The sequence below is a fragment of the Saccostrea cucullata genome, unplaced genomic scaffold (assembly GCF_032062105.1).
Source record: "Saccostrea cucullata isolate Sc308-1 unplaced genomic scaffold, CSIRO_AGI_Scuc_v1 ctg782, whole genome shotgun sequence".
NCBI lineage: Eukaryota > Metazoa > Mollusca > Bivalvia > Ostreida > Ostreidae > Saccostrea > Saccostrea cuccullata.
In genome coordinates, this window is record NW_026918002.1 from 19,934 (window position 1) to 34,211 (window position 14,278).

General features: G+C 32.4%; 2 protein-coding genes across 2 annotated transcripts; both read right to left on the reverse strand.

The window, feature by feature from the left end:
- Positions 1-771: 771 nt before the first annotated feature.
- Positions 772-5,132, reverse strand: LOC134230509 (pyruvate dehydrogenase E1 component subunit alpha, somatic form, mitochondrial-like). The gene is made up of 6 exons (XM_062712376.1): positions 5,002-5,132; positions 4,792-4,851; positions 4,179-4,352; positions 2,762-2,888; positions 1,482-1,573; positions 772-1,071 (listed from the first exon to the last, which is right to left on the reverse strand). The coding sequence occupies exons 1-6, from the start codon at positions 5,029-5,031 to the stop codon at positions 772-774; spliced, it is 783 nt and encodes a 260-aa protein (XP_062568360.1). The 5' UTR covers positions 5,032-5,132.
- A 5,130-nt stretch (positions 5,133-10,262) lies between these two features.
- On the reverse strand, positions 10,263-12,628 carry LOC134230610 (short-wave-sensitive opsin 1-like). The gene is made up of 3 exons (XM_062712476.1): positions 11,462-12,628; positions 11,162-11,231; positions 10,263-10,780 (listed from the first exon to the last, which is right to left on the reverse strand). The coding sequence occupies exons 1-3, from the start codon at positions 12,080-12,082 to the stop codon at positions 10,263-10,265; spliced, it is 1,209 nt and encodes a 402-aa protein (XP_062568460.1). The 5' UTR covers positions 12,083-12,628.
- Between the last annotated feature and the right edge of the window lie 1,650 nt (positions 12,629-14,278).

Below are 14,278 nucleotides of genomic sequence, written 5' to 3' on the forward strand. Positions count from 1 at the left end.
GATTTGAGCATCGCTTGCTGACTAGTCACATCCACCGTGTGCTACTTGTCATGATTGGGAAATAACGGAGAAACCCGTCTACCTTTCCATGTGCAAACAATGGCCTAACAATTAGCATTGAAAACTCAGTCAGCATTTGACTCAATCATAAATTGTATTTGCAGACAAGGGCGTTGTATTGACCCTACAAATGATGACTTAAACGAGACTGCTTTTTATATTCTTATTTCATCAACTTGTTTGTCAATAATTTAAATCGTTTTAATAATTGTACATACATTTGAACATAGAGCTTGATTTGGCGTATCGAATCAACTGAGAGATATGAACCCCGAATGCAATTGATGAAGGCATATTGTTGTTGCATTTAAGTAAGGGAAATCGACGATTGAAGATTAACGGACATCACACATTCAAGTTTCCGTCAGAATTATACCCGGGTTTAAAGTTTAAACTAATTATTGAGTGTGTGATTATGAAATTATTGCAGAGACCGTCAACATGCAAATACAATTACACTGCACAGAGCAATTGTTGGCTATTATTTTCTAATCCTAGGCAGTTGTATTTTCAGCCAAATACAAGTGCTTTCAACTGAAAATTTTTACTTCTACCCACTTACGTTATTTTTTTCACATATATTGCAAATTTATGCACAATATGGGGGAATTCAGAACCTTATCATTAAAATAAGGAGTATGTCAAATTAAATATATGGAGATAACGAACAGTATTCAAGCTCAATAGTCCATTAAACAATAGTGATCTTATTTAAAATGAGGAAGAATGGTAAACATATGAAAACATAGACAAAGGAATTATCATCAATCCAGGAATGTAGTCTCCCCTGGAGTAAAAATCCGTGCTGGCAGTCACCCTCTCTGCTTTCGTTGAAATACTGTATACATTATTATCACAATGGTAGATACACGGAAGGTTCCAGAGTTTGGCCATATTGAAGGCTTCAAATATCTGACCCTGATTGGCCGCACCTTCTCCATAGGTCGAAACAGATACATTCGGCTTCTTGTTGTATTTCATAGCAAAGCCTACACCAGTTCCAAGGGGTACCTTTAGTAAATGATAAGAGTGAACATAAAAGGATCTTGGAAAAAGTTTTTTTTTTGGTTAATTAAAAAGAATAGCAAGCGGTATGGAAGGACAATGGAGTACATATGTAACTCCTTTTGTGTTATTCATAAAAAGAGAGGAAAAAATAGAAAAAACTTTAGATAATTTATTTCCTTTCAAACTATCAAATTAAAATTAACAAACATATCAAAATAGCATCCGAAATTGATCCCGATTCTCTGCTGTTTTGTACAGCGCTAACACACTCATTCACAAATAAACACACACGATTGTTGCGAGGGGATGATAAACCCAAACCAAGACAATCATGACGTACTGAAAGGAAAATACCACTGCATTTCAGTGTTTAATTCTTGTAAAAAGATAAGTTGAAAACATTAAATATTCACAGTCGCCCCTATTATTCCGTTGCCACCAAATAGATTCTTCGAATAAAGATGCATAGCTCCACCTTTTCCCTTAGAACAGCCGGTTGATTTTCCTGTGGAATAAAGGTAATGAGCATGATGAAAGAATTGTTTTCTTAAGACGCTAGAACAAAGGAAGATATGGAGATAACGAACAGTATTCAATCTCAAAGTCCATAAAACAATACAAAAAAGGAGCACAGCAAACACGGACCTCCGAAACATCAGAGATGGGATCAGGTGCCATGGAGGAGTGAGCATTCCCAAAGCATTTTAAGAATGTATATTTGATACTTGTCTGACAATCATAGAAATCAGATTGCTATCAGACAGAAATGAATACAATTTGTACATGTATTTAGATTTAATTTATTCACTGAAAACAAACCTATGGGTACACAAGGCACAATAATTAGGACAGATGATACATTTTTTTCTATTCAAAACCGATAAAAATTTAAACGTTTGGTGTTTTTTTTCACGTAAAATTTATCTTTTTAACTTATGGATTTTAAAAAATTATTTTATAAATTTCAAAATGTGAATGCAGAAAACAAGAATTTTTATCATGATAAGAAGTTGATAATTTCTTAATATTTTGAAATTTTACAACAATAGACCCTGACATATATAGTCTTAAAGTCTTCCATGTCTGTTTCATATTTATACTGACTAAAACGATAAAGACAACCTAATAGCTATACTATGCATTGTATAATAAAACGACTACCTCAGCTTTCTCAATGTGAATTTTTCTTACTTGCTGTTTTTTTGTCTTGTTTTCTCTTTCTCCTATTTCATTTTCTGATTATGTATACCATATACTTATACCTCTGACCCGAATATACATACTATTAATATTTTCCATTGTCCTCATGTACCATGTGTTTTAAATAGTTTTGAGTGAATAAATGGACTTGAACCTGAACTTGAACTTAATAATGCTTATATATACACTTGCATTCGGTGTTTCTGTCTCCAAATTCTGAGTACGATCAAGTCTTTTATTCAATGCAGATTACTCACAAATAAGTTAAATTTACAAAGATTTAAACAAATAATTTGAATTAACAAGAATTTGAACATCCCCCTATAAACATTTTTTCGTCTTTTCTATTGTAATGAAGTCTTTTTAGCGAAAAAAAATGTCGTAATACGAATGAATGGAATGAAAGTCACAAGGGAACAGTGTAACACATTTGTTGCAAGTCTTTAAGTTAGTAATACTTCAGCAAATATTTAGTTTGATTCACTTATTTTACCCAGAAATTCTCCAAGAATTTGCTCGACTGTTATCCCTCTAGCATAAGCCCAGCCATGGATACGATATGTACCGACAACTATGTCTTCTTGTGTAATGGCTGCCTCTACTCCGGCGCGCACTGCTTCCTTTATCATAAAACAACACATATATCATTATAGATATTGTTGACTGCCTATGTTATAATTACGGTTTTAATATATTCTTCTTTTTAGTACTTTGCAATAGGTTCACATAAATTTATAATTTATTTAACAATAAATGAAGAAAAGGGGAATAATAATAACGTTGGTTTTTTCGACATCGTATTACATGTATATTATATTACATTGCATATATTTCAATACTTAAACATTCTAAAACATTTCTAAACAGACTGAAATAGCTAGACATTTTCTTGTCTGTTTCGGTATAAACCGTTTCACGGTAACTGCGGTACTGCTCTTTTTGGAGGGCAAAATGATAATGTAGTTTAGTGAAATATGACGTAAAAGTTGTTGTTAAATACACGTCACCTAATTATCTCTCAACAAAAACTTCGCCAAACGTTATTATTTTGCCCTGTAAAAGAGTAGTAACGCAGTTACCGTGAAGGGGCTAATAGTAATGAAGGAATATGCAAGTTTCGATATTATTTCCCTGGAAGCGCTCTATTGTAGATGAGGAATGTTAGTTTCGTTGCCGCGTAAATAAACAGGTTGAACAGATATTTTTATTGTATACATTGCATAATCGATATACTGGTTTATCATAGCTACATGATTGTTAGTATGCACTCTTCAACTCGAGAAAAACAGAATTAATGTAAGGCGTCATTTTTTTAAAGCAAAAAATCGTCCAAAAATAAAATATCAATGGATGTGAGACTTTTCAGAGGAGGGAAGAGATATGGACCTCTAATAAATACGGTACACGTGCATCTCTTTATTACACGCCGACAATCTAAATGACACATTGATTTTTTTCCTTTTTATAACTTCAAAGAGCACACTTATTTTTTAGAGACATTTGTACAATTAATAAAATCTTTTACTTTTCATAAAGACCACGACTTAGGTTTCTTTCCTTTTCAAGTACCCTATACCGGTATTTAAATATATTACATAGTTGCGCTTGATAAAATCATCAAATGTATCACTGCTGAACATTATTATATTTTGATAACATTAGATGTATAATTTTAAAAGCCATAAACATCGTTCATTTAATTTTGTATACAGAAACAACCTGTCCCACTTCCATGTTGAAATGCTGAAATGGATACTTTTTGTGCTTTTATCGTAGGAGAGTTACAATCTCTAAAATCGCGTATTAGCAAATGTTACTCCCTTGCATTAAATAAGTATTTCATATGATGTTTATATTTATATCAAGGACCATGCGGGGTGTATGAGAAGAAAAATGGGAGAAATTCGTACCATTCCTGGACACAGATGAAGAAATCCTCGAATTAAGTTTTGATTAAACAATATGTTTGCTACATTCCCTATCTCTCTCATTTCCGACATCATTGTGAAATATGTGAGGGCATCCGTCCTCGTAAGGGTAGTTCTGGTTGATGGACCAGTTTCTAGTCCATGTAATTGGCAAGGCTGAAAAGGAAAAAAATGAAAAAAATCTTCAGCTCGTTTTCAACAAACCAAATTATTTCATATCAAAAATTAATTGCTTATTTATAAGTCATCACTTTTGTACTCTAAGTAAATTGCTTACATTTTAAAAGCAAACGTACTTTAAGTAGGTGTCATAATCATAGTACTCATATTTCAAATGCAAACGTACCTAAATTAGCGTAATTAAAAATTAGTGTCCTCGCCTTTTTTTTAATCTGATCAGCGCTTTAACGTATATGTATAAGAACATTAGAGATTTAAAACCGTAGATATAAATTTGTACGTTATTATCATGAGTATAAATCAGTGAACAAAAGGGATTTCCAAAGCAAAAAAGTTCAGAATTAAGATCATTGCCGCAAAAAAGTACTAGGTTTACATTCAATCATTTATATGAAAGTATTATCTTGTTTGATACTTCTATATCAAAAACAGCCTTGTTGGCAAAACCACGTCTTGGCCCACATTGAAGAAACATCTGTAGAAAAAGCAAGTTGACAAATTCATTGTTAAATATAATATGATGTAAAATTGAAAATAGGATCATTATCATGCAAGATAATTCGCTTTACTGAAATTTAAGTTGTGATACTAGTAAGTAAACAAAATACACATTTGTTTGACATACCCTCTGCAATTCCTTTCCCCTGGCAAACATTATTCTTATTTCTTCTTATGTTGTCTAATACTGATCTAGAGATTAACAAAAAGTAGAAGAATGAATATTTTGTCATTTTCCTTATTTGTGTAACAATATTATCAGCTGCACAAGAAAATTGTGTCTGAGAGTTTATTTGATTTGAGAAAAAAATTGAGAAAAAAAAAACATGGCTGGTTATTGAAAAATAAGTTGATGATACATGTACGAGGATTTCAAAAGTCTTGTTTAAAGTCGACATCTAAAATTCTGTGGTCAACATAATGGACGTAATAGCATATCAATCCTTCATTCATTAAAATGTTGACTTTATAAAATGTTATAATACGCAAGTTTCGAGATTATCTCCCTTGGTGCACTCTCTTCTTGAGGCGGGGAGTTTCGTTGCCGCGTAAACAGGCAGGTGTGACAGATATTTATATATTGGATACACTGGATCATCGATATACAGGTTTGTCATCACTACATGATTGTCAGGATGCACTATTTCATTCGGAAATAACAGAATTAATGAAAAGGCGTCAATTTTTTAAACAAAAAAAATCAGAACAAAAAAAAAAGACATCAGTGGATGTGAGACTTTTCAGACGAGGGAAGAGATAAAGACCTCTAATAAATACGGTACACATGCATCTGATCATTGCTTGTCGGCAATCAAAATGACACATTGATTCTTTACCTTATCATAACTTCAAAGAGCACACTTACTTTTTATAACAGGTTTGTAGTACAATCAAGGAAATCTTTTACCTACTACGACGGTTCTTTCGTTTTCAAGTATCCTTATCGAAAAGTAGACTTGTAAAATATGCATAGTTGAGCTTGATAAAATCATCAAATGCATCACTGCTTAACATTATTATCTTTCTAAAGCATTGAATTTATTTTTAAAGCCATAAACATCTTCATTTATTTAGGCACGTTTGTATGCACTTGCAACCTAGCTGTCCCACTTCCACTCTGAAATGGATACTTTTTGCGCCTCTTTAGTAGGAGACTTAAAATCTCGAAACTCGCGTATTAGCCTCATCATTTGACAAGGATGCCAACATGCTCCTGTTTCATAGGTCTTCAGTTAAAATTTCGGCCAGGACAGACCTTACTCGATGAAAATAGGTAGCAACTGTTCCTTCGCGCTCGGAACCTCGAAACGAAGCTGTGGATCCTTCGGAGGAGTCCTTAAAAACCGAGACCCCTTGTCACAAATGTTACGATATCTTTACCATTATAGATCAGCAAAAGCTGACACGGTGGACGCCGTGGTCCAATATTAACAAGACGGCCAGCAGTTACTGGGAGCAGAAATACCACTTTGTATGTACAGCGAATGTACAATATACCTGACCCCAGTCCGGCCCAGTCATTGCTCAATGACTCTAAGTGCGAGTAAAGATATAAATTTATTATGTCTTTGTATAAATGAAGAATATAAATTTCTGCTTACTTATACTAAATACGTATATCGATTTTAATAATACTTACTCAAAAAATAAGTAAATTAAAGATCACTAAAATCATCAACACAAACAGCAGAGTGTTCTTGGAAGTAGAGAATGGTTTTAAAATATTACGTGACAGGCAACTGAAGGGTGAAGTGAGCTTTTCCTGATATAAAAAAGAGCTACTATTCTGATATGCCTACGAAGACGATGCTTAAATAATAAAAAGCTTTCTTTGATTGTTAGTACGGGAATAAATGTCGCAGCTGTTGCAGAAAAAATACATAACCCTCGTAGGCGGTTTATGTAATTTTTTCTGCAATAGCTGCGACGTTAATACTCCTACTAACAAACAAAGAACACAATTTAGCATCTTTTGAAATTTAAATTTCAATTGCGGATAAAAATAGGGGATCATTTTTATTTTTCTGTACAATGCCTCTGCATTTTTATAAGAGAGTAATCCAATAGCAGAAACAAATTCTGTAAAAATTTGAGAAAGTATGCAACATACCTTTTTACATCGTAACACATTCATATGAATTTCTTGACATGCGCTCTGTCTGTATCTTTAATGCATCTTTTTTTAAATTTCAATAAATCCACACACACGATATGTACCTTGCACATTTATAGAACTTTGTTTCATATATATGAATGATAAAGCTATGTATATAATAAACCTTAGGTCATTCCTTCGAAGTATTTAACTACCGGTCTGCTGACGTAATAAACACGATTTACATGTATATATATATAATTTGAAACTAATATCCGGTAAACTGGCGATAAGTATATACATGTAAACGCATTGTTACGTAGTCTGCAGGGGAAACATTTACAGTATTTTAAATAATATGAGCTCCTATATACTTCAAAATAATAATCTGATACTTTAACAGGTTGAAAATATTAATATTATTTGATTGATATAACAAAAAGGATCACAAGCAATATTGTCATTTTTTAGACAGAGGAAACTAGGTGAAATAAAAAAAAAGGAGATACAATATTCTTTAACTCACTCAAAAACAGAAAATAGAAAGTTTAGAAGATTTTAACTAGTGTAGAACTACAATGTGAGTATTTGACAAGTTAAGCTGCAAAATTGAAACTAAAAGTACAGTGTCGATATGATGTATTATACAAGAGGCAACTGTGGTTTGCCTAATTGTGACCCTAATTGACAATAAGATCAATTTAATTCCTTCCTGGCAGCTAATTTATCATGTCTCTTGAACTGAAGATAGCGATATTAATAGGATTAAAGGATCTGATTAAAATCTGAAGATCTATAAATATATTCCAGGTAATTGTCCGTTATAAACCTTTATATTGGTTTTGCTATATAGAGGTGAAATTGCTTAAAATGTTTATTTATAAAATTTTATTTCTTTTCTTAAAATCTAAGTATTAACCTAAAAATACCTTCTGTCTTTATCAATGCAGAGCTGACGGCGTCTTGGAACGGTTGACAGGGGATGATTTATTCTCCAAAGCATCTGATCCATATCATATTATGTCAAAAAATGCTTGTGTTTTTGCTCTGTTCGGACTTTGTTTTGGAAACAGAATTTAATCTGAAACTTATTTTACAAACCAGAAAAAAAGATGTTTAAAGCCAAAAGCTTTCGATTAGTTGGAGCTTTGGCGTTTATATTTCACACGTGTATTCCTCTTTGTAGGATTTCAACATATTTGACCTCTTGACCTTGGAGATCGCCCACTTTTTGCAAAAACTTACCCAACTTTTACCTTGGCCAAAGCTTTTGAATAGATAAGGTTAAAGATGGTAAAAACTTTTGAATAGATAAGGTTAAAGATGTTGTGACGTAGGGACAGTGTAACATTCGGGAACTTCGATTTCGGGGGCATAATTATTGGGACGTCATTCAATTAGATAATTATTGTGTAGTACGGGTGTAAGTGTATCATGTTGAAAAAATCTTATTTCAGATTTTGTGATTCTGAAGTAATTTTGCATAATTACAAGCCTCTAGCTATCACCATCAATCTGCTTTCGGTCCAGATCTCAAAAAGTTCAGGCAAATATAATACATAATATAACGTTTTAGATAATTAAAATACACAGTGATCAAGATCATAAAACAGATTTTCTCGGTATTTTATTCCAGAAGCAATCATTTTGCAAATTAACACATATTCCCAAAAAATTAACCGCGAGGGACCACATTATTTAATGACTAAAACATTATTTCAAAGTCTACTACCTATTATTACCCATTTCCTGTTTTCTGGCAAATCGATGAGCGTAAGAATTGTTAGACCATGATTTCGACGGCCTTTTTCCGCTATTTCCCGATCATGGTAAAGAGCACACGGTGAATGTGACCAGTCGTCAAGGGATGCTCACTCCTCCACGGCACATGATCCCACCTCTGATGTTTAGAGATCTGTGTTTTTCTCTGCTCATATTCTATAATGTTTAATGGACTTATGAGCTTTAATACTGTTAGGTATATCTACTTATTTCAACATCCAACAAATCGCCTCATTTTAGAATTTTCATATCATATTAGAGGATCATAAAACTAGGCGATGCATTTCTGTGTGACCGCAACAAAAACATAATAACAAAGGGAATATTTTTTAAATCGATATATTATTATGCTAAGACAAAGTGCACAATTGGATTAGATATCAATCATTGCCATGTTCTCCAAGAGGACAAATGTTGAGGGAATTTTTCAAGCCCTTTATGTGTCTGTGTTAATATAATTTGCTATGGAATGATTTCTAATAAATATATATGAGTGCTTTTGGTCTATTAATTTAATTGACGAAATCGATCTGATTAAAATCAAATTATTGAGTCCTTCAAGAGCATGATTTTTTATTCTAATGGTTTTTGTCAAAGAAAAAGTTAGGATGATGGGGGAGGGGGGGTGGTATATAAAAAAAGATCTGAGCCTTTTGTCAGAATAAAATAGAATATTATACAAATTTCTTTAGGAAACGTGTTAGAAAGTTGAAAGACAATAAGCAATCCGTCTTTTCTTCCCCCTGTAAATAATGTAGACAATAAACGATATGGACATTTTATATTAACATAATGTTTTGGTTTTAGCAGAAAAAGCTTTTCCAGAATTGTTCTTTGATTGTAAAGTTTGTATTTCAACCTCGTTCAACTTGTAATAAATTGGTTTTTAATTGTATGCCGAGGATATAATTTTTCAAAATCTCATTTAAGAGTTTATTACTTTAAATATTGGAGTCATTACTAATGAGTTTGATCAGATCTACCTATTCTAGATTTCTAAAGGAGATGGTTGAACAAAGCGTGCAGAATGCCCATAGCTTAACATATATGAAAATTATGAATTAATTATTACTTGTAACAGCAAATGTCTCTCTATTAAGCTTTTTGAACTTATAATATACAAACATTTCTAAGAAAATATTAAATCAACAAAAATATTTCATTCATTACAGATAATGTGGTATTCATGGGATTCTAACCCAAGTCAAAGAAAAGATAACAACAGTTCTTCTTTAAAGCGTTCGGTACATTGAAAGGAAACGTACGTATCTTTCAGAGGATACCTTAAGAATCGTATCAGGATTGTCTTTAGCATGATAAAGACTCCTCGTTGCTCAATGGCTCTAAATGCCTGATTAAAGCCTTAATTAAAAGTGCCACACTAGCATATGATACAACAGCTATGAGAGTGGACAAAGTATTGGATGGCACCTACAAATACAGCCATTTAATGAAAATACTTGTGGGGAGAATTATATATATTTATGAATAAGAAGGGTTTGATTTGGCCTTTAAAAGATGCTGAAAAAATAATACATGCAGCTTATTGATTTCTTAATCAATGAGTCGAGTGCTTGTGTAAGACAAGAAAAAAAATGAGTTTCAAGAAAATTAAATCCAAGAAGTACACTGTAATTAACTTTGAACACGTCTTCTCTCAATTCGATTAGCTTTATTAACAAATACCTTGTCAGATAACTTTGCACACAAGATTTTATTTTTAGGTTAAAGTCATCTTGTTTTAAAGAGAATAAAACATTCCCCCGTGACGGTGTGGTCTCTTCTTTGGGGAAGACTTGGATGACGAGGCCAGCTGGACAACCGTTTAAAACACCAAACATGTTTTCTACACATTTTGCGAAATTCCTTTTCTCTGTAAAAGTATATAACGGGCCGGGGTTCCACAGTGCTGATAATTTGGCAAACACTCCAGGAATACTCACTAAGTTTGGATTCAGTGCCATTCTCTTCCTTGTCATTTGAAAGACAGATAATATAGTGTATGGCGCCCAGGATAGAATAAATAATCCTGTGCGAAAAAATGATATAAAATTACAGAAGATCATTTAAGCAAAGCAGCCTTTATATTATTTGAGTTGAACATGTAGCAGTAATTATTTTTCTCCAAGAAAGTCATATTTCCGCGGAAAGACAATTTTTGTTTAATCTGCCGATAGAGAATTTTTTTTTGACTGCCAGTTCGCTGAAACAAATTTCCACCAAAACACATTAGAGCATTATATAACTTTTGCACACAGGAAGATTATATTTTTACAGTAACTCAATAATTCTTCATTTTTCTATTTTTCTAACCAGTGTATTACACATTGTTGTCCAGGGGGCCTATTCTGGTGAATTTGCCGATTCATTTAATAGCTAATTCAATATTTTTTTTTAGAAATATACTTACCAATCATTATAAGAAGTGTATTTGTTACCCGAATCTTTCTGGAATCATGGCTTATACACTGGTGTTTAACCTGAAAACATGGAAGGAATTTTAAAAGAAATCTCAATACAAATCATGCGACATCTCAATGTCAATTGTCAATTTAATTTAACAAAAGACAAACCAACAAATATATCAAGATATCTTAAGTTTTGGTTTTGTGTTTGCATTTAAACCCAAACTTCATAGCATGTATGTATTAAGATTTCTTAAACATAAACATTGTTAAACACGTTGAGCGGATGAGTTTTCATAACTTACCTTTACAAAAATCATGAAGTAAGAAAAGCAAATCAAGATGAGAGGAAGTGCCAAACAAGCCATTAGCATGTAAATGTTGAACGTGATATCCCTCAAAGCGAGGCTGTCCCAGATCGGCTCACAAGATGTCCCAGTAACATTTGGCAAGTAAGAACCCCATCCAAGAATTGGACATATCGCCAACGTTAGACAGTATCCGTAAGAACCACATACAATGCCTTTTGCATAACAAGAATGGAGTCTAAAGTTTGGATAAGACATTATTACAAATCTCGTAAAAGATATAGCAGAGAGCAGAACTATCTGTGACAGCCCGAGGAAAGTCATGATGATTCCTTGTATCTGACAGACATGGAAAGACATAATGCGTCTTCCTATGAGAAATGCAAGAGCTGTGGTAAACGTTCCGAAAACTGACATAAAAAAGTCACCCGTACAAAGGCCAAGCAGTAGGATACAAAACGAATTTCTTGTCTTCTCCCAGAAGAATATATAGATTAAGATCCCATTTGCAATTGCAGACACTATGCTGATGAGAAGATATACAGCGCCGTAAAGATATTGAAGCCATTGTTCTATAACCATGGTGTCCGATGCTGTTTGACTTAGATTTCCTGTCATGTTTCACTATAAAAATCATTCAATTTTATATTTAAATCACAATAACAACAAATTAAAAGTTAAATAACAGGTTTCAAAAGTAAAATTGAAGCGTGTTTCAAGGTTCGCTACCGGATAACGTGCATTCGTAGGGAATAAAAATCAATTTTTGCAACGAGTTGTGGATTGCACGGTTGTGTCGAATATATACGAGATGCATTTTAATAGATTTCAGAATTGTTTGAAATATTAACCGTTCAAAGGAAAACTAAATCTTCATGAAGTCGATGAAAAGTTGATTTAGAATAGCCATAATTGAAAACTACAACTACGAAATGTTGCGATTATATAAATTCAAAGTGCATTTAAGTTTCATATTTTTTTTGCTTCAACAGTTTAGCACTTGTCTCACCGATTTGTCTATAGATTTTGTTCTGTTCACCCGAACATCACAAGTCGAACATGGCAAATGTCTCTTGTCGGCAGGGAATGCTCACTCTTCCATGGCACCTGATCCCACCTCTGCTCAAAAGGTCTGATCACTAAATAGATTGCTTCCATAAATTTTGATTTTGTATTATCTTTATCTTCCAACGTCCCTTTCCGCCATTCCGAGGGTGTTATATCATAAATAAAAAAATTAATTTAATTCTGTGACAAAACTACTGTTTCAAATTATATGAAGCTACTGTGTAAGTCTAAATTTTATTAATTTTTATTTTGAAGAAAGATTTTATATAATTCATTGTTTAAAAAAGTACTCAAAAATAGAAGGTTAAACCTTGCAATTTTCCTAAAAATAAAAGAAATATAATGACATAATTATTAAAGACAAATATAACTTCTTAAAATCATTTATTTTTGATTTGGCGATTGTGGCCACGACCTACATAATGCAATATATACTTTATTAATCGTTATAACATAACACCTTATAAACCTTATAAACCTTATATCCTTATCCTTATAAACCTTATCCTTATAAACCTTATATCCTTATCCTTATAAACCTTATCCATATAAACCTTATATATCCTTATCCATATAAAGCTTATATCCTTATCCTTATAAACTTTATACCCTTATCCTTATAAACATTGGATTTATTTCATTAAAAGGAAATAAATCTTAATCCTTCATAAGTTATGTAGTAAAAAATGCATTTAATTCTTTGAAAATCTTATCCTTTGCAGCTGAGTATTAAGCAGAAAAACTATGTATATAGTTTTGATTTGACAACATTCAAGCTTGGTAATGAGTCATAAATGAGCAGATACCATTTCCTCTGCTCCTGGGTGATTTTAATGTTATGTCTATTTTTTTTTTGGAGGCCCTGAAGTCATAAGTTATGTAGTAAAAAATGCATTAATTATTTGAATATTGAAGATTCTAGTTAAAACAATGAACCATGTACATAGTCATGATGAAGAAAGGCGCTTCTTCCAAAATGATAAATTTTATGATCCCTAGGTCAGGGGTACCGAGGGATGGCTGTCTCTAATGTATATAAACTGAAAATGAATTAATGCTTTGAAATTTGCTCTTTGTTATTAAGCAACTTTTTTTATGATGAGCAAAGATTTCTTTTCTAAAATTGTGAAATATGTTGTCTCCAGGTTCAGTGGTTCCTGTAGGTTTGGACACTAATGATTGTAATGCATTTTTTCTTTATTCCTCTGACTTGCCTCTGGGTATTTAGTATTCAAAATAAGCATTGATAGTGTTTAGTTATGATAAGCAACAATGCCTTTTTCGAAATTGTGAATTTCATGCAATTTGTAAAAAAAAAAAAAAACAAATTCAACAGCTGGTTGTTGCATGATACTCAGGTGACCTATATGGCCCTTGGGCTTCTTCCTAATATGTCTAAACTTTTCCCACAAATGAAAAATCAAATAAAGTCACAAAAACAAGCAAGCAAAATAAAATAAAAATCACGACGATAAAGATGACTCTACATAAAAATGATCACTGATTTTTTAGTTTAAAATCTTAACATTGTTACAACACAGCAAGGCTTTCAAAGTAAATGGTGAAAAATAAATTCAAGATGCACAATTTTGGCTTATTCCAATATACATGTACGTACAATGCAAAAATATAATATACAATACTGATCATTCAGATGAAACAATCCAGGTAAACCAATCAAATCATTCTCACAAAATTTTTACCGTGTATTAGAATTAGTTTAATTTTTAGAATATGTGTTATTAT

Excerpts from the sequence above, each read along its gene's own strand:
- LOC134230610 (XM_062712476.1), bottom strand. The coding sequence starts at position 12,082 with ATGACAGGAAATCTAAGTCAAACAGCATCGGACACCATGGTTATAGAA. Across the intron at positions 11,232-11,461 it reads ACTTCATGATTTTTGTAAAG|GTTAAACACCAGTGTATAAG; the intron begins GTAAGTTATGAA and ends CCATGTTTTCAG. Across the intron at positions 10,781-11,161 it reads TACACTTCTTATAATGATTG|GATTATTTATTCTATCCTGG; the intron begins GTAAGTATATTT and ends TTTTTCGCACAG.
- LOC134230509 (XM_062712376.1), bottom strand. The coding sequence starts at position 5,031 with ATGTTTGCCAGGGGAAAGGAATTGCAGAGG. Across the intron at positions 2,889-4,178 it reads TTCATCTGTGTCCAGGAATG|GAAGCAGTGCGCGCCGGAGT; the intron begins GTACGAATTTCT and ends TTTATGATAAAG. Across the intron at positions 1,574-2,761 it reads AATTCTTGGAGAATTTCTGG|GAAAATCAACCGGCTGTTCT; the intron begins GTAAAATAAGTG and ends TTTATTCCACAG.